The sequence below is a fragment of the Monodon monoceros genome, unplaced genomic scaffold (genome assembly GCF_005190385.1).
Source record: "Monodon monoceros isolate NGI ecotype Baffin Bay Population unplaced genomic scaffold, NGI_Narwhal_1 Super_Scaffold_10, whole genome shotgun sequence".
In the NCBI taxonomy this organism is placed as follows: Eukaryota; Metazoa; Chordata; class Mammalia; order Artiodactyla; family Monodontidae; genus Monodon; species Monodon monoceros.
Window position 1 is genome coordinate 19,076,441 of NW_021703766.1, and position 24,591 is coordinate 19,101,031.

Sequence of the window (24,591 nt, forward strand, 5' to 3'; positions counted from 1 at the left end):
AGCCTTTTTCTTCTTTCAAAGTACCCACCACACTGTGCCTGTAGCACAAGGAAAATACCAAAGGACTGGCTGTTCCTGCCTTATCTCTATCACCCACACAGCCATTATCCACATTGTAAGCCATTTATTCACCAATCCTATACCTTAGACTACCTTTGGCCCTTGGGCTAGGCCCTCATTGCTCCTGGCATGGAGGCCATGTAGCCTGATTGATAGAGCCACCCGGGGCCCAGAAACCTGTAGCCACAACGTCAGTGGCTATAACCGCTTCATCTGCCGCCGCTCCTGTCGGCGCTGCCGTTTCTCGTTGTGCTCTGGTGCTGGGGCGCCACTGTCTGCTGTAAACCAAGGGCCCAGTACATTGACCCACAGGAGGTAAAGGGCTCTCCCCGGCGCCTAGGAGAGAAAAGGGAGCTTGAAGCCAGGTGCAGGAAATGAAAGAAGAGAAGGGGTAGCTGCCCCAGCTCCTCGTTGGGAGCCCCACGACCCACGTACCAGAAGCCAGAAGGACCAGATGTAGAGGGAGAAGCAGCTGAGCACCTGCACAATAGCTGTCAGTAGGATCACATCTTTAAGGTGCCTGTGGATAGAAGGGAGGCTGCAACGGCCAAAAACAGTGGACGGAGAATTCCCTGGCGGTCCAGTGGTTAGGCCTCCGTGCTTTCACTGCTGAGGGCCCAGGTTCGATCCCTGGTCGGGGACCTAAGATCCCACAAGCCGCACAGAACAGCCAAAAAAAAAATTTTTTTTTTTTTTTAATTAAAAAAACAGGGGCTTCCCTGGTGGCGCAGTGGTTGAGAGTCCGCCTGCCGATGCAGGGGACACGGGTTCGTGCCCAGGTCCGGGAAGATCCCACATGCCGCGGAGCGGCTGGGCCCGTGAGCCATGGCCGCTGAGCCTGCGCATCCGGAGCCTGTGCTCCGCAACGGGAGAGGCCACAACAGTGAGAGACCCGCGTACCGCAAAAAAAAAAATAAATAAAAAATAATAGATGGGCCCTAGTTCAACTCCCTTCCACCCTCTTCAAGTCACAGGTAGCTGTGGGTCTTGGGCCCCAGCACCCCAGCCCTGGCGCCGCTCACCTGGGCTGACAGCGGGGGACACTCACTCTGCCATGCCCTGCTCCATGTTGAGATCCATTCCACCATCCATCAGGGCCCCATCCTCAGAGAAGGCTGCCCTTGCCATCGAGCTCATAGAGTGGTAGCTGGCTCCGTATACTGCCAGACTAAAGCCCAGGGCCATCTGCCGAACAAGAATGGGGGTATCAAAGGCCAGCCACTGACCCTATGTGCTTACCCACTTCCCAGGATGCAGGACACTTACCCAGGCCCAAAATGAAGCAGATGAGTAGAAGAAGACCAGGGTGACAAGACAGTAAATGGCCTGTAAGCAGACACAGGATCAGGCTGTGATCGAAAGCTTACTAGGGACTTCCCTGGTGGCACAGTGGTTAGGAATCCGCCTGCCAATGCAGGGGACACTGGTTCGATCCCTGGTCTGGGAGGATCCCACATGCTGCGGAGCAACTAGGCCCATACACCACAACTACTGAAGCCCACGTGCCTAGAGCCCGTGCTCCACAAGAGGAGCCACCGCGATGAGAAGCCCGCGCGCTGCAACGAAGAGTAGCCCCCACTTGCCACAACTAGAGAAAGCCCATGCACAGCAACAAGGACCCAATGCAGCCATAAATAAATAAATAAATAAAATTTTTAATGAAAAAGAAATCTAAAAAGCTTACTAAACCATGGACCTCCCTCGACTCTGACCAAGATATTAGGCCAGGTGATGAAAGAAGACAAGTCGTTTCTTATACGGTTGGGGGAAGAGGTCGGCTTCCTGAATACCCAGACTCCCCTCTGACATTTCAGCCCAGGAAAGAAGCCCCTCTGTATTTAGGATGGGAAGGGCTCTCCAGTTAATCTGAGACTCACACCCTCATTTCGTTTTTGGTTTTTTGTTTTGACTATTCAGCACTTTCTTGTGCCAGGGTCCTTTCTCATCTACTTTTAGTTGGAGTTTTCTTCTGGAGCTTTAGCTGTCATACACTGCCACCACTCCACCCCACCAAACAGAGCTGAGGGCTATGGAACATTGGGTGGGCACAGAAGCAAGGAGGGAGGCACTTACATTGGCCCCCAGTATGATTCGCAGGTAGAACTTCAAGGTCTCTTTGTTCTCCTCAAATATCTGCTTCTTCCCTCTCGTGCCCACTTTGCCCTTGGGCTGAAGAGAGATGACGAGATGCTGTCAGAACCCTCATCAGCCAGGGTCTTCCTTATCCTCCCCACCATTCCGGTTAGCTACAGAGTTTCATCTGCACCTCAGCCGAGTCTCCGTGGTGCTCAAAGCTAGCACAATTCTTGGGATGTCCACCCCTCCTCCAAACCATCCTGCTTAGGGCTGACAGCATCTTTCCAGCACACCCAGCAATGACCGCCTCCTGCTCGGTCTGGGAACAATCCAACACTAGGCTGGTATCTCCTGAATCCTCTGATAAGGCTCAGTTTTGGGCTGACAAACCCTTCAGAGGGGATCCCTGAGGGGGCTTGAATGGCGACCCTCTCCGGCCTCTGCTAGAGTAAACCAGATCTGGGCTAACGCCTACCCCGCCTCAAGCCCCTCAGATCTCCAGCTAGTCCTGACACTGTCTGGTACTGACGCCCACCCCTCTCCGGCACCAGCTCTGGTACGTTCCTGCGCCTCTCCACTCCCCGCCTTAATCTAGTACGGTCCAGCCACCGGATGGCACCTCCCTCTGGCCGACCCACTGCCCTTGATGTCCTTCCTCTGTTTTCAGTCTCCCGCCCCGAGAATGCTTTGCCTTGCGGACCCCGCCCTACTCGCCCTCCTTACCGCCATGGTGCGACGCAAACACCCAGCCGGGGAAAGATGGGAGAGCGACCGAAACAGCACTCAGTAGGGACCACATCTGCTGCACAGGCACTTCCGGTGCAGACCCAAATCGTAAGCAACTGGGACGGAAGTGGGAAATCCACTTCCTTCCCAGGACTTCACTTCCCAGAAAGCCTTGCGCGGGGGCGGAGGCGGCAGGGATGCGATGGCTGAATCTCTGCCCCGGAGGTGAGAGGAGGCCGCCCTCAGGCCTAGCTCGGGACAGGCCCCGCCCTCGGGGTCCCAGGCTGTGGGGAGCGGCTGTCAGACAGCTCGCCTGGGCCCCGCCCGTCTGGCGGAAACAACCAGCCCGGGAGATCCAAGGACCTGCTGGCTATGGGTAACGGCCCCGCCTTTGGGCCACCCTATCCCCTTACCTTGGGCGACCATCCTCTCCTTCCCCATCGGCCCCAAGAGATGGCCGCTGTGTCACCTCAGCGAGGACAGGGCCTCTGCCTACCCTGCATCTCTTGAGATGGCCGCCCCTCCCCCTCAGCTCTGGAAGATGTCCGCTCCATCCCATCATCCCCGAAGGTTAAACCGATCTTATCCCCATTGGCCCCTTGGAATGGTCGCTCTATTCCCTCCTCCCCGAGAGACGGCTGCCCCTTCCCCTGGCGGTGGAAAACAGAATGCCCCCTCCCATCAACTTCGGGCATGGTCTCTGAGTTCCCTCACCGGGGACAGGCCTGCTCCCCGCTCCCTCGGCCCCTAGTGATGGCCATCCCTGCTTCCTTCACCCCATGGGACGTTTGCTCCCTCTTCTTAGCCTGGAGCAAGACCACTCTGCCGCTGTTATCCAGAGAGAGATGATAAGTTTTGTCCCCAGTGGCCTCTTGGGATGGTCTCTTCATCCCTTTTCCCCTGAGAGCTGGCAACCCCCTCCCTCAGCCAAGGGAGACAGGCCACCCTTTCCCCATCAGCCCTTGGAATGGTGCTCCTTTCCCTTAGCAAATACAGGACTGCTCCAACCCCAGTGAGCCCCCTGCGATGGCATCCTTCTCCCCTTTGGCCCCGGAGGATATCTGTTCCATCCCCATAGATCTCAGAGATGACCAGTCTTATCTCTAGTAGCTCCTTGGGATGGGGTTCGTTGGGTGGCCACTCCACCCTTATCACTGCTTCTTCTGGTCCCTCTAGAAAGGCCTCCCCGCTTCTCAGCTCAAAGAATCATGCTTCCTCCCCTCAGGGAGGACAGGTTTGTTGCCCTCCCTTTGCTCCTTGGATTGACTGCTGAGCCCCAGAAGACAGGATGGCCACTATGTTACCTCGGCTCAGTCAGGTTTTCCTGCCTCCCCTTGGGGATAGGGGCGTGATCAGTCCCAGTCCCCATCGGTGTTCTCTTGCCCATGCCTAGCCTCCCTGGTCCAGAGGCTGTTCTCCCCAGTCATTCTCCTCTCAGTAATGATCTGCTTTATCTTCCCACCCCTTCCTTGAGCAAACCTTTGGTGAAAATAGAGGTGAAAGACTGTCCATCCTTACTTAATGCAATCCAGTAAGTATTGACTGAGTACCTTCTGTGTACTAGGGATCAGAGAAGGAAAGAAGAGATCAGAGTGGACTGGGAAAAAGGTCCACATAGGCAAAAGGAGATAAGGAAATAGACATGCTGTGTTTGTAGGACAGTGAGGAGACTGGATTATGGAAGCTCTGGAATCAGGGGTCCAGTCAGGCATGGAGGCCTGGCAATGCTGACCCAGGAGAAGAGATTTTGTCTTGAGGGGACTGGGAAACCCTGAAGGTTTTCATCAGGAGTGCACTGAGACTGAAAGCTGTGTTTTAGGAAAATTAACCTTGTTGCATTGTGAGGAATGATTAGCAAGGATGAGCCTGGATGCAGGGAGATCAGGTGGGAAATTGTGGAAGGAATGAAGGCAGGGGTGATGAAGATCTGGGCTACTAAGGTGGTAAGTTTTCAAAGGCAGAAATGTTAGTAACAGCAATCCAGGAACCATTTATGGACAACCTACTAGATGTGAAGCATATTATATCTATTAAATATATGTATATATGTATAAATTATATTATGTATATATAACTTAATCCCCATCATAAGACTATGATCTAGATTTTTAATATCCCCATTTTACAGGTGTGGAAACTGAGGCTCAGAGAGTTCAAGTACCTTGCCTGAGGTCACACAGCTAGGAATCTGTGGAGCTGGGATTTGAATGAGTCTAAGTTAGCCTGGCCTAAAGCCTGTGCTTTACACCTATATCTGAGAGCAAGGGACAGAAGAGCATGAAGAGTACACAGTATTATCAGGATCATCAGGTGAGATGCACTGTTGGCATTGAAGCTCAGGGGCTGGAAAGTTGGGAGGAGGGGCTGCTTTGGACTGAGGTTGAGATGAAGGTGATGGTAAAACATTTGGATGAAGAATCCTGTGGACAGTTGGCAATACTAAACTAGCACATGAATGATAAAACAATATGTCCATATTGAATTGCTGGTTATTCCTATAGAGGTAACTGTTAAAGCCATGCAAATGAATTTATTATCCTAGAAAGTAACAGACTGAAAGGCCCAGGTCTGAACCCTGGGAGCCACAGAAGAATCCAGAAACAGGGCAGTTGGAGTGGTGAGTGGAGCCCTAGAAAACACAGTGTCACAGAAGTCAAGGAGGGAAGATTCCAGAAGAAAAGAATAGTTAATATCAGATAACTCCTGGTCTCACAGGCAACTCCCTTCCCCAGTCCCTAATAGGGCCTCCACTCCCACGCACCCCCAGCCTCACAGAGCGTAGGTGGAGTGAGAGTCTAAGCCTACCAGGCTGTTAAGACTTTCTTGCTGAGAATCTTAACAGTCAGCTGAGTAGCCTAGTTGGCAGTGAAGAAGATGGGAAAAGAGTGCGGTCCCAGTGTAACTTCCTGAAGATCAGAGAAGGAACACCTGACTTGCTGTGTTCTAGATCCTATGCCAGACACTTCACCATGTTATTTAATTGTCACAACAACCCATTTAAATCTCACTACAATTGTCTTTTTATAGATAAGGAAAATAAGGCTTGGAGAGGTCACTTGAGAGAATAAGGATCTAAACTAGGTTTATCTGGTCCCAATGCCCAGGTTCTTTTTACCAACTTGAGCAGGAAGTTTGATTTTTATCAGTCAGAGCAAGCCTGCATCCAGGTGGTGCTCAGGAGAGGTTTGTTCCCAGTAAAGATACCTGGCGGCTGGAGAGGGGAAGTGAAGACTCCATGAAGCTTAGGATCCAAGATGAACTAGAAGCCAGTGCTCTAGTCCCCTCTGACCTACTGTGCTATCAGCTGGAGAAGGTTCCAAAGGCCCCCACCAGCACTAACAGCCCCCAATGCCCATTCTTTTTCCCTCAGATGCTCACATATATTCTGAGCTTCCTGCCTCTGTCAGATCAGAAAGAGGCCTCCCTCGTGAGTTGGGCTTGGTGCTGTGCAGCCCAGAATGCCCTTCGGGAGGTAAGGTACCCGCCCTCACCTGGCCCATTCTCACTTCAGCTTGCTCCTGGCCCTGCTCATGCATCATTCATTCACTCATTCCTGCATACTTATTCATACGTGCTTGGCTCTGGGTACAGTGCTGGGGCTCTACAGATGAATAAAACTCCCCTGAGAAGCTCCTAGTCCAGTGAAGGAGAAACACAAATATGTGAGTGATCATGATGTCGTGTGCTCGGTGCTGTGACACTGGAATGAAGGGTGCCATGGGGACATGAAGAAGGACATCGAAGGAGACTGGCAGCATCAGGGAAGGCTTCCTGAAGGAATAGGATGAGGATGAAGGTTGGTCTTCCAGAACTCATATCAGCACAGGTGAAGGCACCAAAATGTGAAATAGGTCTGGAAACGACCACACAGGTTCCCTATGACTGGAACTTAGGTGTGTGTGTGAGAAGTGGTGGGAGATGAGGCTAGAAAGGGGTCAGACAGCGAGAGGTGCCAGGTGGCATTGCTGGGACTTTCTCCTGGTTATCATCGTGGGGCCTTTAAAGAAATGTGAGGCAGGGGAGTGACATGTGGTGATTTGTGTCTTAGACATCTGCAGTGCAGAGTGGACTGAGAGGGCGAGTCGGAGTGCAGGGAGACAGCCCACTAGGAGTTGAATACAGGCATCTGTGCTCGTTTGAAGGGCAGCAATGATAGCTCTTTGTTTCAATTTTGACTTCTTTGATTATCACTGAGGTTGAACAGTTTTCTCATGAGCTGACCATTTACATTTCCCTCTTTTGTGTATTTGTGTTCCTTGTCCATTTAACTATTGGGGTCTTAGTATTTTTCTTATCCATTTGTATGAACTTTTTATAATTAAAGAGATTAACCTTTTACATATTTATTGAAATACATTCCTAATATATTTGCCTTTTAATTTGATTTGTAGATATGTGTTTGTTTATGAGGTTAAATATCTAGGTTGTTGATTCTGAACTTTTCTTTCTTATTTCTTCCATTGCTTTAGAGATCCTTTGCCTCTCTTCAGAGATCTGATAAATATATACTTATATTTTGTGTCTTTCTTTTTAATTAGAATTTACTTTTTAGATCAGTTTTAGGCTCACAGCAAAATTGTTTCTTGTGTTTTATGGTTTGAATTTTTATATTAATTATATTTTTTATTGGTGTAATTTATTATGATTTCTGCTCTAAGGTAAGGAGCTAAACTGATTAGTTTTCAAATAGCCCAAATACCATTTATGTATAATGAGTTGGAAGCCTCCTCTGTCATATATTAAATGTGTGTGTTTAAGTAGGGTCTGTTGTTGAGTTCTCTCTCCAGTGTCATTGAGCTTAGTGTCTAAAGGAATTTGATTTGAACTTGTTGAAAATTTGAAGTATAAGACATCTAAATGGTGAGATCCAGTTGGCAGTTGGGTTTCTGAGAGAGGAATTCAAGAGAAGGGTCTAGGTAATAAATATATATGTGGGTGTCATTAAAGAACAGGTGGGCGTTTAAGCCATGGATCTGAGTCCCTTCCCCTAGGGAGAGCGCGAGGAGCCCTGAAGAGCAGGCCACAGAGAATGCCCCCGAGCGGACACCAGTCCAAAGGCACGGAGAGGAGGAGGGGCCTACAGAGGGGGCTGAGGAGATCCCAGTGAGAGGAGGACACACAAGTCAAAGGTGAAGAGCATTTCAAGTGTTGAGTGGATGAGTAACAGTGTCAAATCCCACAAAGAGTCCAGAAAATAAAGAACAGATAGTGTCCGTGATGTTTGACATACAGGGTGGTCACCAATGGCTTCAGTAACATTTGGCATCTGGGGAAAAAGGCCGGGTAGGTTGAAGAGTGAATGAGAGAAGAAAGGATATGTAGAGGATGACCTCACTTGCAAGAAATTTCCCCATGAAAAGAAGAAAATAAATAGAATTGTAAAGAGAAGTTGAGGTGGGCTAAACAAAGGATTTTAACTGGGAGAAATCTCTAATGTGTTTATGTGCTGAAGGAGTCACTAGTGAGTGTAGGGAGGAGAGAGGTCAGGAATGGCAGCCACCACCTGAGGTGGCAGCCAGACAGGCTTCAGTAAACAAGGCTTGGTCTTGGGTAGGATGGAGAGGATGTCACCTCTCCTGAGGAAGTGAAGGGGTGGGGGTGGCAATGTGAAGCTGTTTGCTGAGGCAGTTCCTTAAAGCCTGGTGGGTTCTTTGTGTGGTGACCGTGGAGGCCAGGTTGTCTTAGGGGAGTAAGTAGGAGGCAGAGGCCAGGGCCTCAGCAGAGGTTTGGAATATTCACACAGCAGGAGGAAGATGGGAAGTTACCAGAGACACAGGGAGGGGCCTCACTCACTCAGGTGGTGATACTGCCTCTCTGTGCCCAGCACTCTGCTGAGCCCTAGGAGTGCAGGGTTGGGGCTGACACAGCACCCAGAGTTGATAGTGAGAGGGAGACAGCACAAGCCAAAAGGAGCAGGTAGGGTGCTGCACTCAAAGTTGTATGAGGCACACCAAGGATGCAGAGAGAAGATTCACAAAAGACTTCATGGAGAAGGGGATGCTTGGGCTAAATCTCCAGAGAGGAATAAATGCTTGCTAAATAGACAAGTAGGAGTAGGTGAGGGGTCAGACCCACCCACCCCACCCACCCCTGCCAAAAATAAACAGAAAACAGCTGAACCCAGCCAGGGGAGCATGAGACAATAGAAGGGCTTGAGTGCCAGTCAGGAAGCTCAGTCTCCATGCTGTGCAGTGGCGAACCATCAAAGGGCCTGAAGGGTGTCGTCAATTGCCTTTTGTAAGGATCACCCTGGTGACAATAGCAAGGATAGACTGGAGCCAGGGAGACTGGAGGCCCGGACCCTGATCAGGAGGAAACTGCTTAATATATTTCTGACAGACAATAAGGATACCTGAACTAAGGCAGAGCAATGAGGGGGGAGCAGAGGGACATATTACAATGTATCAAAGAGATGGAATGGAAAGGACTTCCATCATTGTGGATGTGAGGGAGCGGTCTAGGATGACTCCCAGATTTCTGACTTAGGTGATGTGGTAGAGGGCACTGAGAGTTTAGGAGAAGGGCCAGAGACCAGCAATAGGACAGTAAACTCAGATTTGGGCATACTGCATCCTTGAATCCGGAGAGAGGTCCATCAGATCATGGCTCCCAGTATCTGGTGCTCAGGAAGAAGGTGTGGAAAACAAAGTAGTTGGAATGGGATGAAGTCTGCTGGGTACACGTGGAGGGAAACTGTGTGTGTGTGTGTGTGTGTGTGTGTGTGGTGTGTGTGGTGTGTGTGTGTGTGTGTGTGTGTGTGTGTGTGTGTGCGCGCGCGCGTTAGAATGGAACAACCCATGGATAACCCACTGGTCTACGGACTGGGTCCTTCTCTTCTTTGGTGACCCTGAATGGAAAGCAGGCTAGAAGGTAGGAGAGCCAAGAGGGCAGAGTCTCGGAACCCCCAGTGGGAGAGAGCATCAGGGAAGACTGGCCATCCATAGCAGGCAGCATGGCATGGCAGAGAGGACACTTGTGGGAAGTCTTCAGGGGAGCCCCCAGATGCTGGTGACCTTGCCAGAGAGGAGCTGTTGCTGGGAATGAGTGATTCTGTGGGGGCAGTGGTGGAGGGGTAAGTGGGCAAAGCCATGGTAAAGAGGTGGCCACAGTGGGTGTGGGCGCCCATGTGCTTCCAAGCAGCTTGACAGTGGAGGGGAGGGGGTGAAAGGTGAGAAGAGGGGATGCAGGATCAAGGGAGGCCTTTGCTAAGACTCCGGGGTGTTTGTGGACTCTGGGGAACGAGCAGTGGAAAGGCAGGGTTCTCAGAGGAGAGGGTGGGGGACAGGCTCAGTAGGCCGGGAGAAGGGGGTCACCCTGAACCAGAGAGCAGGAGAGGGAAGGAGGTTAGGATGGGTCCTGCCAGGGGTGGGCTGGTGGATGTGAACAGGGAAAAGGGAGGGCCTTCCCACCTAAGGGGCTTTGGTTTCTTTTTGAAATGGTCAGGTCATCTGTAAGAAGGCTGGAGTGAGGGGAGGGAGCTACAGTAGCGTCAGGGGCTGGAGAAGATAGTGGGCTTGGAGAGAAGTCTGAGGGGAGTGAGAAGAGAGGGGGAGGCAGTGAGGAGGTGGGGGTGGGCAGGCCAGTGCTGACAGTGCAGGCACGAGGGGAGGCCACGGCTTCCTCGGGCAGCATTCTGTATCCCCAGCATACACCCAGAGGAGGCAGCGGTCTCATCATCCCTGGCCAGGCAGGGGGCAAGGAGAATGGGCACAGACAGCAGCATGACAGGCAGGGCCACAAGGACCCTGAGGAGAGGTAATCCAGGGGAGGCCTCTTGGAGTCCAGCAAAGAAGGAGAGCACAGAAGAAGCCAAGTGGGCAGTCAGGCCCCGGGGATAAAGGTGAGATTGGTATAGGAGTAAGGGAGGGAGGAAAAGGAGGAGACCAGGGTCAGAGTTTGGGATCGTAGAGTCTACCATTTTAGCACTGGGGCTTCTCCAGCTAACTCTGAACTCCAGATAGAACATTGACAAAGACCCGTTTGGTGCCTCTGCAAAACTCAGTCCCCCACTCCACCCCCAGGGCTGGGAGTGCTGGGAAGCCAGGCCACAGATACCTGAGCATCTAGGGCCCTGCCGGCACCACGTCCCAGAGACCAATCTGCGGAACCCTGTTGGCAGGAACCATCTCCCAGGGCTCAGCAGCTTGATAAGGAGGTGGAGCCCCAGCTAGTAGGTGCTACAGAAGATTCTGGCTGACCAAGGCCAAGCTGGGGCCTATATGGCTCCAGGCCAGGCTAGGATACTAGACTTCGTGACTTCTTATTCTCCCTGACCTGCCCCCACTTAATTCCATTTTTTCTCAAATAAGAAGGTAGACAAAGGCAGCACCCCAACAATACACCCAGGCTCTGTCCGTACCAGGGCGGGGGTGCTATTTGCCTGCCACTGGGCTGGTCACTGAAGAACTCAGGACGGCTCCCACCCCCTGCGGCCTTCTCTTGCCCAAGGCGTCTATAACGCCTCTGGAAATGACCCCCAAGGTCTGACTCCTCTCTGGAGACCAAAGCCTCTGGGCACCAGGGCATATATTTTCTCAAAGGGCTTCTGGAAAACAGGCGTGTTAACTATGGATTCCTGTGCCAGCAGACAGGAGGGCCACGTCTCCGTCAGATGGCTTTTCAAGTCTGCACACAGGCCTGCCATCTCAGCTCAGGACTTCAGTAGTTACGACAGAGTCCTGGCCTCTCACAGTCAAGGGACATGTATTGCTTTTAGCAAGTTTAGGGCATTTTCCAAATGATTTCGCATTTACTCTTAAGATGCCGGCATTGGGAAGGGAGGAGCCCAGGGGGCTAGTCGGCCCCTCTGTGATGGGGCGGCTGAAGCTGGAGCAGGTACCTGTGTAGTCCTCCCTTAGGCCTTTAGAAGCATCTTCCTAGGGCCTGGGAAGGGGGACTTTCCTACACTGGGGCCAAGGACCAGAACCCAGAAGCCTGCTGCTCTGCCCCCACAGATGATAAATATCCCTAACAGGCTGCTCCTGGGCTCCTGTATTTGAGTCCCAGGTAGACCACCTCGGTGATGGCTTACAGGCTTCCTCCTCCCCACCAAGAAAAACAGTGGGGAGCAAGGAGGCAGTCTAAAATCTCACCCTGGCCCCATAGCTGGAAGTCCTTTAGGCCAGGCCCTGCCCCATTATTGGGTAGCTTTTGCTGCCACCTGCCAGCCCTGTACTTGGACGCTGGGCTGTTCATCTACCTTGTTCACAGGAAGGCAGTTGGGAGAGGGAAGAACTTTCCTGGCAGCCAGGACTCAGGAAGACAGGGAAAGAAGGAAGACTGGAGGCTGCTGGAGCTGGGGCCTGCGGGGGTGGCATGTGACTATTGGGGGCAGGTGCTGCCTGGCAACCAGCACCGCTCTGCACTCCCCCAGCCAGAGTTCATTCTACTCATCATCAGATTGGCTCATCTGTCGTCACTGCAGGGCTTTGAAAGGGCTGGAGGCACGCTTTACCTTTCCTTTCTAGAACCTTTTCTCCCTGATCTTTTCGGTACCCTCCCGAACCTCACACACTGAGATCTTCCCCAGCTCTCCTTAAATCTGAGAGAGGGACCCAGGTCCTCGGGAGTCCCCACTACCCCACTGTCTCCCAGCGTCCACGCGGGGAATCTGTGGGGAGAGCTCATCTCATCCATACTGACCACAGGGTCTGAAATGGGAACCTGGTTTGACACCCTGATTCCCGTGAAATTCGCCCGGCGCTGGTCTCCCTCTTACCGTACGCTCCTCCTTCCCGTGAGGACAGCCATAGTCAGCTGCTTCTCTCTGGGGCAGAAGCCAGGCTGATTCTCCACACCTGGGAATGAGTTCCACACGTCTTCCTGGGAGAATCCTGTTGATAAGTATCTTGCGGGGAGTGCGTATTAGGCGTCATTTCTACCTTTCTGGTTCCCTTTTGATGATGTTCTGTGGAGAACAAGCAGGGAATGTCAGCTTGTTCTTGCCGTTACTCACAGGACAGGTTTTTTGGGGAGCTTGCTTGTGAAAACAAGAGCCTTTGAGTACCACTTGCCTGCAACCTGGGCATTGGTCAGGGGTAGAGAAATGGGGCTAGGATTTTAGAAGCCAAGTCCTCTTCTCCCTCCCCCCACAGACCAGTTCCACACATTCCTGTAGCTACTGTCCTTTGGCTCCTTCTGGCACAAGGTCAGGGAAGGTTCCACAAAAACATCTCCCTCACTGGGGGCTCCCCAAACTGGTAAACAAGCCAGCTTTTTCCCACAACAACTTAGCCCTGAGCTTGCCTCCCGGCCCCACCCAACTCCGACTGTGTGCTCCCCGCGCTCGCTCCCCTGTTCCTCTACGGCAGGGCCAACTCAGCTTCCTCCCTGCCTCTGAAATTCATCCTATGAACTCCTGCCCACAGAAACGGGAGGCTTCTCCCTCCTTACCTGGACAGATAAGACAGACCCTCTAAAGATGAGCCCCAGGGCTCACAAGCACGTCATGAAGTCTCGAGCCTGAAGGGCCTACACTTGTGAGCGCGCCCACGCCCCCACGCATGCGCACACCACACTCAGTGCGTGAGCACGTTTTCACTCACACACAAAACCCATTTTTGCAAACATTCATGTGGCTGAGACACTAAATGTGTGTGGCCACCAGGGGACCTCGGCCTCACTGCCTGTCCCAGATCTCTGGCATCTGGGCCACGGCGGATTGTGCTGAGCAACACCTGCGTACCTTCTTCCCGCCCTCAGCTGTTCCGAGGGCTATTTATATGCTCTCGCGAAAGTGGGGGAAGCTGACTGCTTAGCTAAGGCCAAGCTGAGGCCCTGGATTTGAAGCCGAGTCCATGGGTCTCAGGGCCACCTTCTGAAAGTCCCAAAAGTTGGGGTCCAGCATACTTTGTCCTCCTGCTGCCGGGGGGCTTCTCTGGCTCTCCTCCAGGTCCCCCCCAGCCCTCCTGTACTCAGCATGCTAAGTCCCCACTCTGGCCCAGGCCCTCCATAGGCATTCAGTCCTGTCCGTCACTAACCTTCCTGTCCTCCCCTCGTAGTCATCCCCTTGGACCCCCAGTGGGACCCATCCTCCCAGCTTCCACTTCCCAACAGCACCCCCTCAAGCACACATGACACCACACACCACAGTGGGTCCCCATTGTAGAAAACCCCTTCCCTGACCTGCCCTCAAATTCTGGCCAGCGAATTGCCCCCAGACCCGATGGCCAGCACACTCTTGAGACCAGAGTGTGTTAACCCCGGGCCCGCTGCTGTCCCATAGGCCAACGTAAGGTACAACATCCCCGTGTCCTCTGCCTCCCTTCCGACCGTCAAGAGCCTGCGTCTCAGGGGCGTCTGCTGCCATCAGCCTGACCAACCTGGATGGCTCGCCGGCTTCACACCAGGTGCTGCAGTCTGTTGCCTACCACCTGGGCCTGCACTTGCAGAGCTTGTGCCTTGGTGGGGGCAGCCCCACAGAGGCCTCCTTCGTGGCCCTGATCCTGGGCTGCCCGGCCCTGCGTTTCCTTGACCTCAGTGGCTGCAACAGCCTTTTCACGTCAGGCATGCTGCTAGCTCAGCCCAAGACAGCACAGCGGGTCCAGCAGGCACTGAGCGGCCTCCGTGAGCTCAGTCTGGCTAGCCTGCGGGACCTGACCGATCTCAGCTTCAACCGGCTCAGCAGTCGTGTCCTCAGCCTGGAGCGCCTCTCCTTGGCCTGCTGCCACCTCACCTTCGAGCCAGGCCCAGCCCAGGGCTCCATCGGCCCCCAGGATTCCTCCCCTTCCCAACTCTCCTTCCGCAACCTGCTGCAATTCGTGAAGGAGCAGGCTGGTAGGCTGCACGCCCTGGGCCTGAGTGGCACTGGCTTGCCACCCGAGGCCCTGCAGGCCCTGGGCCAGGTGGCCGGGCTGCAACTGCAGGAGCTGAGCCTGCACAGCTGCCGGGACCTCTCCACAGAGGCTGTGGCCACCCTTTGCCACCAGCAACCAGGCCTTACCTTCCTGGACCTCAGCGGCTGCTCAGAACTGGCTGACGGGGCACTCTTGGCTGTGAGCCGGGGCCTGCGGCGCCTGTGGCACCTGAGCCTGAGGAAGCTGCAGCGGCTGACGGATGCGAGGTGCTCAGCCCTAGGGGGCCTGCGGGAGCTGCAGAGCCTCGACATGGCCGAGTGCTGCTTGGTGAGAGGGCGGGGAATCGGCCCAGGCCCTGGGCTTGGTGTGCGGAGCTCCACACCCACTGGCCTCCCTCAGCCTGGCCTACTGCTCCTCACTCAAGGTGAGCGTCCCATCCCCTTCCTTCCTTCCTTCCTTCCTTCCTTCCTTCCTCACCAGGACCAGGGATTGGGGGAACTGGGAGCGTGGCGCCAGGGAGGCGCCCAGTGTTTGTGTCCAAGGAGTAGTTAGAGCTGAACTGGGGACACAGTCGGGAAGAGGAAAGGAGCCTAGACAGAGAGGTCTGCTGCCAGCACTCCTCCCCGCAGCCCCACAGTGGGTCCAGGTAGAGGGAGGTCCAGGAGACCAGGGGGCCCAGCCCACAAGGTGGCACATACCTCACGAGCCAAGTGATTGGTGACCACTGCAGTCTGGGGAGGGGAGTGAGGGTGGGTGTTCTGGGGGCCAGGAAGGCTGATGAAAGGGGTGACAGAACTGAGCCCTGCGGGGAAGGGGTACCAAGGTTACACAGCAGTCATGGTTCAGGCAGGGCCCAAGGGAGGTAACGTGACGTGGGAGCAGAAGGGTCATTTCTTGACTGAAGCCAGTTCCTTCAATAGGGCTCAGCCCTGTCCCTCTGGGTGGCGTCCCTGTCTTCCTGCAGTGTCAGTCTCTTCCTGTTTAGCAAATTATTACTTCAATCTAGCACTGTGCCCAGAGCATTGCCCGCCTGAAAAGCATCTCAGCCTTTTCCTCCAAGTGCCCCTCTTCCCCTGCCCTACTCCATCCTCATGGCTTCACCACTGTGCATCTCTCAGCTGCTCTCTCTGGGGCCCCGCCTTCCCGTGTCTCTGCATCCCTCTACAAAGCTGCTTCCTCTGTTCTGCCCTTAGTTCCTGCTCCTGGTGGTGGCAGCCCTACCCGCTCTGTGACCTCACAGTCCTAGAGGGAGCATATTTGACTGGCTCATTGAGAATCAGATGTCCACCACTGGTTCTGGGAGCACAGGCAGGGTGAACACCTTAGAAACTTTCACCTGCATCCTTCCTGCCCCAGCCAACCTAGGCATTTGCTTTTCTCCTGGTGTCCCACCACTGCAGCCCACCAGGTCCACTCACACTCACCAGCACAGGAATATTGTTGCTTCCTTCCGTGGACCCTGTGGCAGCTTCCTGTTGCCTGTGGGGCTGGAACCTTGGGCAGAACCTTCCTAGTGACCCCCGCCAAGCCCGGTGACACAGGCACAAGCCACCACTCCATTGCCCTCTCCCTCTTCCACTTCCCTCCTAGGACGCCTCAGTGCTCTCCCTGATGCTAGCGCTGGGCCCAAGCCTCAGGGTGCTAGACTTATCCTCCTGCGTGGCCCCTCACCAACCGGACCGTGCAGGCCATCTGCACCTACCTCACCCACCTGTCAGTCCCGCGCCTGGCGTGGTGCAAGGAGCTCCGTGACCAGGGGCTTCTGGGCTTGGGGCAACCAAGTGAGGAGACTCTGCAGGGGCCGCAGGCGTGGGACCCTCGAGGTCATGGCGGGCGGGGCAGTCCCTGGGCTCAGCTGCCCTCCTGCCCCTCCTGCGCCTGTCTCTGGGAACAGCTGAAGGCCAAACTCAGGAGGAATCTGGGAAGCAAGGGTTTCCTCTCACAGCCACCCCGAGAGGCGGGCATCGGGCCTCCAGCTGCAAAAGGACCCTTCTCCCCGGCCACAGGGCCCGCCCTACTCACGCTGCAGGCCCTACGGGACTTGGACCTCACAGCCTGCAGCAAGCTGACTGATGCCAGTTTGACCAAGGTGTGGGGCTGGGGATGTGGATAGGCTGAGGGCCCTGCGGCTGAAGCCAGCGGTCGGGGCCAACCCACTTTTTGCCTGGAAAAAGTCATTTCTCATTGGCTTCTGCTGCCCGTAGCCATTCCTCTGGCTGGGGGTAGGGGAAGCTGGAAGGGCTCCAGCGCCACACCACCCGCCCCCCGCCATCCTCACAGATGCTCCAGGTCCCCCAGCTGAGGCGGCTGTCACTGAGCCTGTTGCCAGCACTCACAGACAAGGGCTTGCTGGCTGCGGCCAGAGGCTGCCCCAGCGTGGAGCGCTTGGTGCTGAGTCACTGCAGCCACCTCAGCGACGAGGGCTGGGTCCAGGCAGCCGGCTCCCGGCCAAGGCTGCAGCACCTCAACCTGTCCAGGTGCAGTCAGCGCTCGGAGCAGTGAGTGTGTCCGGTGCTACACAGTGTAGGGGCTGGGCTGGGGCCCCGTGCCGGGTCAAGCGCTCGCCCAGTGGCCTCCCTGCGGAACGCTGGGTTCCACTGGGCAGGCGTGCAAGCAGCTCCGGATGGCAGATGTGGCCATGTGTCCTGGCATCAGCATGGCTTCCGTCAGGCGCTTCCAAGCCCAACTGCCTGAGGTGACCTGCGTCCAGTCCCGCTTCGTGGGAGGGGCTGACCTGACCCTAACACTCTGAGGCCAGGTCAGTAACCAGCCCTGTGGCTCAGCCTCTGTCACCTCCAGAGGCTCCAGGCCTGGCCTCTTGACCAAGAGTTTGACCCAGTGCCTCCCACCTCCCTCTGCTACATGCCCCAGAGCCCCTTCCCCAAGCTAAAAACCCCTTTTCTAGGACTAAGGGTGGGACTATATCAGGGCAGCCCAAGGGGCTTCCTGCCCCCGTCTGCCCCACGGCCCAGCAGGAACCTTTTCCAGCTACATGTCGCTGCCACAGGCCCCTGGAAATGCCAGCTCCTGCTCTCCTGTCCAGGCCTGGGTCCAGAGGCCAGGCCCACAGGTGGGCTGGGTCTGGTGCTGGGAGGAACAGACCCTGTGCCTCTGGCCCTGCCCCTTCTCACACTAAGGCCTGTACTGTTCCCCACAGCTCTCCCAGCCCCCTACCAGCACTGAGCTTTAGCAGCCAAGCCACAGTCTTTGTTGTATACACAAGATTAAAAATTCCAGATCTCATCTCCTTGTCCGAAGTTCTCAGACCAAAGGGCCCCTTCCCTCCCCATCTCAGATGAAGCAGCCCAGCCCGGGGACAATGTGTAGGAAACACCAGAGGGACAGTTTCTTCCTCACACCTGGCCCAAAGCCCTACAGGTGCCCCCAGCAGGTCCTAGCTTCTTCCCCACAGGGTGGGAGACTCCAGAGGCCTCTCCCCAGCACAAGCCCCAGGACATGTCCTGCAGCAAAGGCATGTCTGTGTACCCTCATCCCAGCCAGATCCCAGGAGCAGTGATTAAGGCTGCCTGAGTCAGTGAGGCTGTTTTCAGCACACACACCCACACACACACTAAAGACACTGAAGAGGATAGCATCTCTGGGTAGGAAGGGTCATTAGAGGTCTAGTCCAACCTCCTAAACAGAGACAGAAGCTATAAGCTTAGCCTGGGAGGTCAAGGAAAGACTCAAGTCAGTGAAAAAAGAGGAGGGAGGGAAGGAGACAATTAGGCAGAAGGGACCAGGGAGGTGCACATGGGCAGGCCAGAGCTGGCGCCGGGTGTAGGGGTAGTCCCAGTCCCATGGCAGGCAGGGAGGATGCCAGCTTGGACCGAGCATCCTTGGTCCACATGCTTGTGACTCTGTAAGCCACAAGCACTCTGTTGAAAGGGCTAAACCACAACGCGTCTGCAACCCATCTCAATTCTGTTCAATCATGGTACCGTGACCATTATCCACGGTCAATAGGGAGACACCGAAGAATACAGGGGAGACAGTGTGTGTGTGAGTGTGTAACCAGATTGGCTTCCTGTTTGAGAAAGCAGTGTGGTAGTTGGTATTGAGAAGACTGGAAGGGCGAGACAGGAGGCAGGAAGTCAGGAGGTTCCTGCCAAGATGATGGTGGCCTGTAACAAGGGACTGGAGACACTGAGAAGGAAGAATTGATGGTATTAGGAGACTTAACTGCACTTGGGCTCCCCATTTGCACCTTGAACTCAACAGGGACTATTCTAAGTGCAGTGGGAAGTCTGAATGCAGGAGTGGGCATGTGGGGCCCTGAATGCCCAAGTCAGAAGCATAGCTAGAGAGGGGGAACAAATACTCCCCCAGAACATTCTTCAAAGGAGGTGCCGTATCATCAGTTTTTAGGTAACATGGTGATGGTTAACACTTAAAAAAGATATTTTGAGGAGGCACTGGGAAAGAGAGGTAGTGAGAGGCATGGAGGAGGTCAGAGGGTGGTGGCTGGCAGCTTCCAGCCTGCCCGTGGGTCCTGTGGGTGGGTGTGCTCCTCTTTGCCTCAGAGGCTTGGGGTCTATGACCATAGCCTCCAAGCTTCACCTCCAGCTGGCCTGTCTGTGGCCCCCACCCCACCCATGCTGCTGCAGTTGGGTTTTAATCAGAATGCAGGCTTGCTGCACTAAATTCCCTCTTGTCAGAATCAGCCTACATCCTCCCACTGGCCTGGGGAACATCTTTTGGAACCTTGAGTTTGCCCTTCAGCACAAAGCATACCCAACTTCACATCTCTCCCTTCACGCCTCTCAACAGGAGGCCGTCACGACCCACAAATGACGCAGGGGAAGGGCCAAGCAGGGTTGAGGACTGAGCTCAGACTGTCAGGAGTCTTCTTCTGGAAACACGGCTCTCAGACTAGGCTCCTGTTAATGGCGCCCAGAAAGGCATCCACTTGGGGAAATGCCTCCTGCCCTACCACCTCACCCTCAGCTGGCTGGCAGCCCCAGACCTCTCTCAGCTGGTGCCCCCAGACTACAGGCCATCCTTCTTTGCAGGCCTAGCACTGAGGGAGGCTGAGGACTCACGTTGGAGAAGGGTAACAGGGCCAGCCGGTCCCCACCGTCCTTCAGAACACCAGCCCCTCAACTGTAGCTGCCCAGGTTTGTGGCCCCAAGCTGTGGCCCTGGCCTGACGCCCTCATCTTATCTGCCAGCTAAGCTTGAAGGCAGGCTTAGCCTGCAGGGTTCAGAGCTCGCTCAACACATGTCTAAGAGCCAAGCAGACTTTATTTCTGCTGCAGCCTCTGCTGGTCAGGGTGCCTGTGCTTCTCCCCCCCTCCACCCTTTGTGGCCACCACAGTGGCAGCAGCTGTGGCCCTTGGCCAGCCTCACTGTCAAGGTTCAGTGATGCTGCAGTCGTAGCAGAAGTTGAAGTTGGTGGGGGGCGGGGGAACGGGGGGTGGCTGCTCAGGGATGGGCACATTTTCCAGCTCCAGCAACCGCAGCTTGGTTTCCATGGTCAGCAGCTGCTCCAGGTCCAGCCGTGTCTGCTCACTGCCCATGGGACTGCCCAGCAGGGCGCTCAGCCCATCTGTCCACAGGTGGAACTGGGGATGGGGCCATCTCCATGAGGGCCTTCCCGTCTCCTCCCCTGCCCGTCTGCCCGACTCTGCTCAGCCTGCCCAGACACTCACCTCCCGTTTGGATGGGGCAACGAAGTTGAGGTATGCCTCCTCCTCCCCGTGGTCATAGCTGACTGAGAAAGCTAACTCACAGACGTCCTGGGGAAGCAAGGGAGCCAGGAGCACTAAGCAGGGGGCATGGCAGGAGCGGGCGGGAAGGAGCCCCTGGTCCCCACTGCACTCACCTTGTTCTGCTTTCCCGAGCCCTTCTCCCGGACGTGGGGGCAGTCCTTGCCTGTCAGCAGTGCCCTGATGTCGGCCACAGGGACTGCAGGAAGAAGGTAGGGCTGACCACTGGGACCCCAGGCGGTCCCGGGGTGGGGCGGCGGTCTGGGAAGAGCAGGTGTCTGACCCCCACCCTGCCCTCCTTACGCTGCTCAGGCAGGCTCTCGGGGGCGGGCGGGCCGACGCCCTCCTCCACATCCCCATACTGCAGCACCTTGTGGTTGGGGGACAGGCAGCAGAACCACAACTTGTCTGTGGGCAGAAAGGGTAAGAGGGAAGGAGTGATGAGAGGGACACGCCCTGACCCCAGCCCAGCCGCTCTCCAGCCCCACTGCCCAAGCAATGACCCTGGCGCCGTCGGCTGCTGATCTTGCGGAAGAGTGTCCCCTCGCAGAGGCGGAGCAAACGCTGCTGGCGGATCAGGCCCATGAGCTCTGGCTTCAGCTTCTCCCGCAGCTCCCTGGGGAAGGGGGGGAGGGGGCTCGCTGAACAGGACGACCTGGGCCTGAGCGAGGCCCAGGGGGCAGCAGGGAAGGTGGGGGCTAGGACTGGGACCCATCCCCACCAACTCACAGAATGGGAGGAGCCAGTGTGCCTTCCTGATGCAGCCGCTCTGTCTGCCGCAGGCGCAGGACCTCCCCGTAGGTGAGCGCGTTCACCTTGGTTCGGAAGAGCTCCAGGGAGCTGGGCTTCAGGGCCAGCGTGCGGGCCAGCTGCTCCCGCACCACTTGCGTGACCTGGGGCCACCCCAAGCTTAGCTCAGGGCCTGAGTTCTGGGCCCCGACCCACAACAATCCCCTGCCCTGGCCCAGGTTTCCCTGTTCCCGCCCTACGCACCTTGTCAAAGTCTTCCTGAGTGGCCCGCATCTCCTTCCAGGTCTTATTCAGCAGCTGGATGCTCACACAGAAGAGCTCATGGAAGCTCTGGTCTTGGCCAAAGAACATGGGCGAAAAGTCCTGGGCAGTTTCGGAGCCTGGAGCGGGGGGGCAGGAGGGGCTCAGGGAGAAAGTGTGTGCAGCCCCTGGCCCTCTCTGCCCTTCCGTCCCCCGTTCCTGGACATGCTGTGCCCAGTACCACTCACAGGGCTCCCCGACATGGAGCAGTTCACACAGCAGCACAGTCAGCTGGATGCTGCTCCGGGCAAAGGGACACTCGTGCTTGTCCTCACGGCTGCTGTTCTCCAACACAAACTGGGGTGGTGGGAGCACAGGATGGGGTGGGGAGTCACGACTGAGGCTGTGGAGACCCCCCGCCTAGGTGGCAACCTGCCGTATCCCACCCCACCCTGCCACTGACCCGGCTGTAGGCGCTGGGCGCGTGTCTGGAGAAGTAGAGCATGTTGTCCAGGGCCAGCAGGCCAGGGGGCACACGCTCCAGGTCCTGCGCAGGGTTGCTGTTCTGGGGGAAGGGGGAAAGGCAGCTGAGGAAGGGCCCAGCCCTCTGGAACAACAGCAGCCCTGGGTTGAGGCAAGGGCGGGGAGCTGGATAGGGGTCACTCACAGAGAAGCCCAGTTTGCGGAACTCGCGGGCACAGAGGGAACGGCGACGGTCAGCACTCAGCCCAGTGCCCAGGGACTCCCCCTCCGGTTCAAAGGCAGCCTGACGCAGGGCCTGCAGCTGCTCCCGCTGCTCCTGGGGTCATTGTTGGAGTGGTGTTAAGACTGAAGATTCAAGGCCAAGCTCCAGCCGTCCCCAGCCTCGTGTGCCCCAAAGGCACCTACCTGGCTGTAGGGGTCCAGTGGCGTCCGCATGCGTGGCTCCAGCAGCCCCAGCGTGAGGGCCTGCAGTACGTACAAGTGGTGAGCCATCTCGTCGCCCAGTGGCACTGCACTATGGATGATGTTCTGGAGAACAGCCAGTTCACGGGTGTGAGTGTGGGCCACGAGGAGAGGAGCGGGGAAGGGTCTGCCTGGCCTGGTCCTTCCTACCTTGTAGATGAACTGGCGAAGGTTTCTCTGCCACAGGTAGTCAAGCATGTGCTGAGGTGGGTGGGAAGGGGACTCAGGTGATTTAGCCCCACCATGAGCACCCATCCTGCAGGCCCACTGTGGAGCACACTTCCCACCAGCTCCTCCCCCCACCAATCCAGCCACTGGTTTGACACCCACCTTACGTTCAGCAGCGCTGGACCCCTGCAGCAAAGCTGTCAGCAGTGCCATGGCCTTGGTTTGCAGCTGCTGGTTCATCCTGAGACAGGAAGAGGGCTCAGCCGGCCATCCAGGGTCCAGCCCCGCTCCACTCATCTGTACCCCACCTCCAGACACTTACACCTGTAGGTGCACCAGCAGCCTATCCAGTGGCACCTCACTCTTGACCAGCTGGCCCAGGGCAGGGCTGCTCAAGGTCACACTCTCCAGCAACCCCAGGGCCAGGGGCTGCACAGATGCATCCATGAGGTTCATGTTCACATAGCACACCACCTTTAGAGGAGCAGGGGTTGTCACCACCTCAGCACAATGGAAGGCCAGACCCTGACACCACTCCACTGCCCCCACCTGTTACCTCTAGAAAAGCCCACCCACCTTCCTAACAAAGGGGATGCTGAGCGTCTCCCAGGACACCACGCCATGCTCCATGAGCTCCAAGAAGGCCCTCAGTGCGAGGGCCAGCACCTCTCCTAGGCTGGGGAGACATGTGGGGCTGAGAGGACCAGACCAGGACGCCCAGCCCCACCATGTCCACCACCCACCACAGCCCTGTGCTCACTCGTCCCCATCCTCAATGATGGAGCCTAGTCTCTGAAGCCCATCACGGCTGATGACTTCCCGGGTGAAGGTCATGTCTGGGGCCAGCAGAACGAGGTGCTGAAGGGCTTCCCGGCGCCCTTCACAACTCTCGCTCTGCAGCCCACGCAACAACCGCTCAGCCTCAAGGTCCTGCCAGGGGTGGGAGCAAGAACAGGTGAGGAGGTAAGGAGTGGGAACTGGGGATGTGGGGACTTGGGGTCCACTAGGTGGGGCACTACTGGGCTGGAGCTGGGGCTAGGGCTGGGGCCTCCAGACCTAGGGCCCAGGTGCCAGTGGCGGGCAGAGAAGAGGCATAGCAGAGGGGCACAGAATGAGGGCATGGTCGGGAGGGACATTACTGGGGCAGTACTGAGACACAGGATGCTGCCATTCTTGATCTCCGTGCGGTTCTGGAAAAGATGGCAGAAAATGAAGAGAAGTCAAGAAGGGCTCTGAGGATTCGTTAATTGGGGTTGTCAATAAGGGAGGATTTGGGAGTCAGTGAAAGAAAGATCAGGTTCCAGAGAGTGGGATGATGACTCTGAGTCAGAGCCAGGGGGGTTAAAGGGGTCATAGAGTGGAATGTGGGGCGGGGATGGGACTCACGTTCTCAGTGATGTATCTCCTGTGCCCATCAGCAAACTGTAGGGCATAGCGCTCAGAGTGAGGCAAGCTCCACCTGCGGGCAGCAGAGGCTCAGCGAGGCGGGTAGGGGGCGCCCTCTCCCTCCTGCCCTCCCACCTGCCCTCCCACCAGCCACCCGGCGTGCCCCGGCAGACCCGCACTCACGCGTCGCACACCTCCTTCAGCACAGCGGCCAGGGGTTTTGCCTACAAGTGGAACAGTCACTCACCGGATGGGATTGGGAGCTGGGGAGGAGCCTGGGGGAGGGGGGGTGGGCTATTCGAGGGGAAAGGGACGACCCGGAGGTAGGTGGTGGGGTGGACGGAGGCCAGACAGTCCAGGTGACCTGGTCCAGCTGGATGAGCTGCGGGATGGCGTCGCGCATCTGGACGGCGATCTTCACTACATTCCGCGGGGGCACCATAGTCTACCCGAGGTGGGGGCCTCTGTACTTTCCAGATGTGCAACTTCCCGCCGAGGGCACACCTGGTCTGAGGCCCCTGAGGACGAAGGTGTTCCTCTGCCCGAGACTTGGTTCCCGTGGCCCGCACTCACAGCCCAGGCTCCCACTCCCGAAAAGGCGCCGCGGCCTTCCCAAGGGAGCCAGAGCGGAGGCTAGTTCCGGGTTGGAGTCCCCGGGGGTAGGAGGGTAGGAGGGTGCCTCCCCGCCCCGCCCCGCAGAGGCGGCCCCGCCCCGCCCCAAGGTGCGGCAGGTGGGGG

General features: G+C 56.3%; 3 protein-coding genes across 11 annotated transcripts; 1 reads left to right on the plus strand and 2 right to left on the minus strand.

The window, feature by feature from the left end:
- Positions 1 to 29: 29 nt before the first annotated feature.
- Positions 30 to 14,819, minus strand: TMEM208 (transmembrane protein 208). Of its 4 annotated transcripts, XM_029239846.1 has the most exons (7): positions 14,804 to 14,819; positions 12,581 to 12,769; positions 2,134 to 2,229; positions 1,327 to 1,386; positions 1,109 to 1,245; positions 496 to 580; positions 30 to 396 (listed from the first exon to the last, which is right to left on the minus strand). In XM_029239846.1, the coding sequence occupies exons 5-7, from the start codon at positions 1,243 to 1,245 to the stop codon at positions 259 to 261; spliced, it is 360 nt and encodes a 119-aa protein (XP_029095679.1). In that variant the 5' UTR covers positions 1,327 to 1,386; positions 2,134 to 2,229; positions 12,581 to 12,769; positions 14,804 to 14,819; the 3' UTR covers positions 30 to 258. The 4 variants fall into 4 exon arrangements, with proteins under 4 accessions (XP_029095679.1, XP_029095678.1, XP_029095676.1 ...); XM_029239845.1 differs by lacking the exon at positions 14,804 to 14,819 and having other exon boundaries at positions 12,581 to 14,179; XM_029239843.1 differs by lacking the exons at positions 12,581 to 12,769; positions 14,804 to 14,819 and adding an exon at positions 2,860 to 2,964 and having other exon boundaries at positions 109 to 396.
- LOC114902888 (uncharacterized F-box/LRR-repeat protein C02F5.7-like) lies at positions 11,674 to 17,406 on the plus strand. Its single transcript, XM_029235603.1, is given in 6 exon segments — positions 11,674 to 11,697; positions 14,087 to 14,167; positions 14,169 to 14,996; positions 14,998 to 15,081; positions 16,248 to 16,322; positions 16,324 to 17,406. Coding segments are annotated over 6 exon segments (1,539 nt in total). The 3' UTR covers positions 16,771 to 17,406.
- A 2,462-nt stretch (positions 17,407 to 19,868) lies between these two features.
- ELMO3 (engulfment and cell motility 3) lies at positions 19,869 to 24,590 on the minus strand. 6 transcript variants are annotated; one of them, XM_029239840.1, is made up of 20 exons: positions 24,218 to 24,590; positions 24,037 to 24,077; positions 23,854 to 23,926; positions 23,607 to 23,657; positions 23,228 to 23,397; positions 23,044 to 23,143; positions 22,790 to 22,941; positions 22,630 to 22,708; positions 22,450 to 22,500; positions 22,243 to 22,365; positions 22,022 to 22,153; positions 21,818 to 21,919; positions 21,603 to 21,711; positions 21,358 to 21,494; positions 21,094 to 21,257; positions 20,868 to 20,980; positions 20,668 to 20,772; positions 20,481 to 20,563; positions 20,308 to 20,394; positions 19,883 to 20,204 (listed from the first exon to the last, which is right to left on the minus strand). In XM_029239840.1, the coding sequence occupies exons 1-20, from the start codon at positions 24,293 to 24,295 to the stop codon at positions 20,196 to 20,198; spliced, it is 1,959 nt and encodes a 652-aa protein (XP_029095673.1). In that variant the 5' UTR covers positions 24,296 to 24,590; the 3' UTR covers positions 19,883 to 20,195. The 6 variants fall into 6 exon arrangements, with proteins under 6 accessions (XP_029095669.1, XP_029095668.1, XP_029095670.1 ...); XM_029239838.1 differs by having other exon boundaries at positions 19,884 to 20,220; XM_029239836.1 differs by having other exon boundaries at positions 19,869 to 20,220; positions 21,818 to 22,153.
- Position 24,591: the final 1 nt, after the last annotated feature.

What these genes read in the sequence shown, in the direction of transcription:
- TMEM208 (XM_029239843.1), bottom strand. An exon ending in ATGGAGCAGGGCATGGCAGA is followed by an intron (nt 581 to 1,108) that starts GTGAGTGTCCCC and finishes TTCTATCCACAG; the next exon opens with GCACCTTAAAGATGTGATCC. An exon ending in TCTGGTCCTTCTGGCTTCTG is followed by an intron (nt 397 to 495) that starts GTACGTGGGTCG and finishes TTTCTCTCCTAG; the next exon opens with GCGCCGGGGAGAGCCCTTTA.
- ELMO3 (XM_029239835.1), bottom strand. Translation starts at nt 24,295, where the DNA reads ATGGTGCCCCCGCGGAATGTAGTGAAGATCGCCGTCCAGATGCGCGAC. An exon ending in AGCTCATCCAGCTGGACCAG is followed by an intron (nt 24,078 to 24,217) that starts GTCACCTGGACT and finishes TTCCACTTGTAG; the next exon opens with GCAAAACCCCTGGCCGCTGT. An exon ending in GCTCGGGAAAGCAGAACAAG is followed by an intron (nt 20,395 to 20,480) that starts GTGAGTGCAGTG and finishes TTGCTTCCCCAG; the next exon opens with GACGTCTGTGAGTTAGCTTT.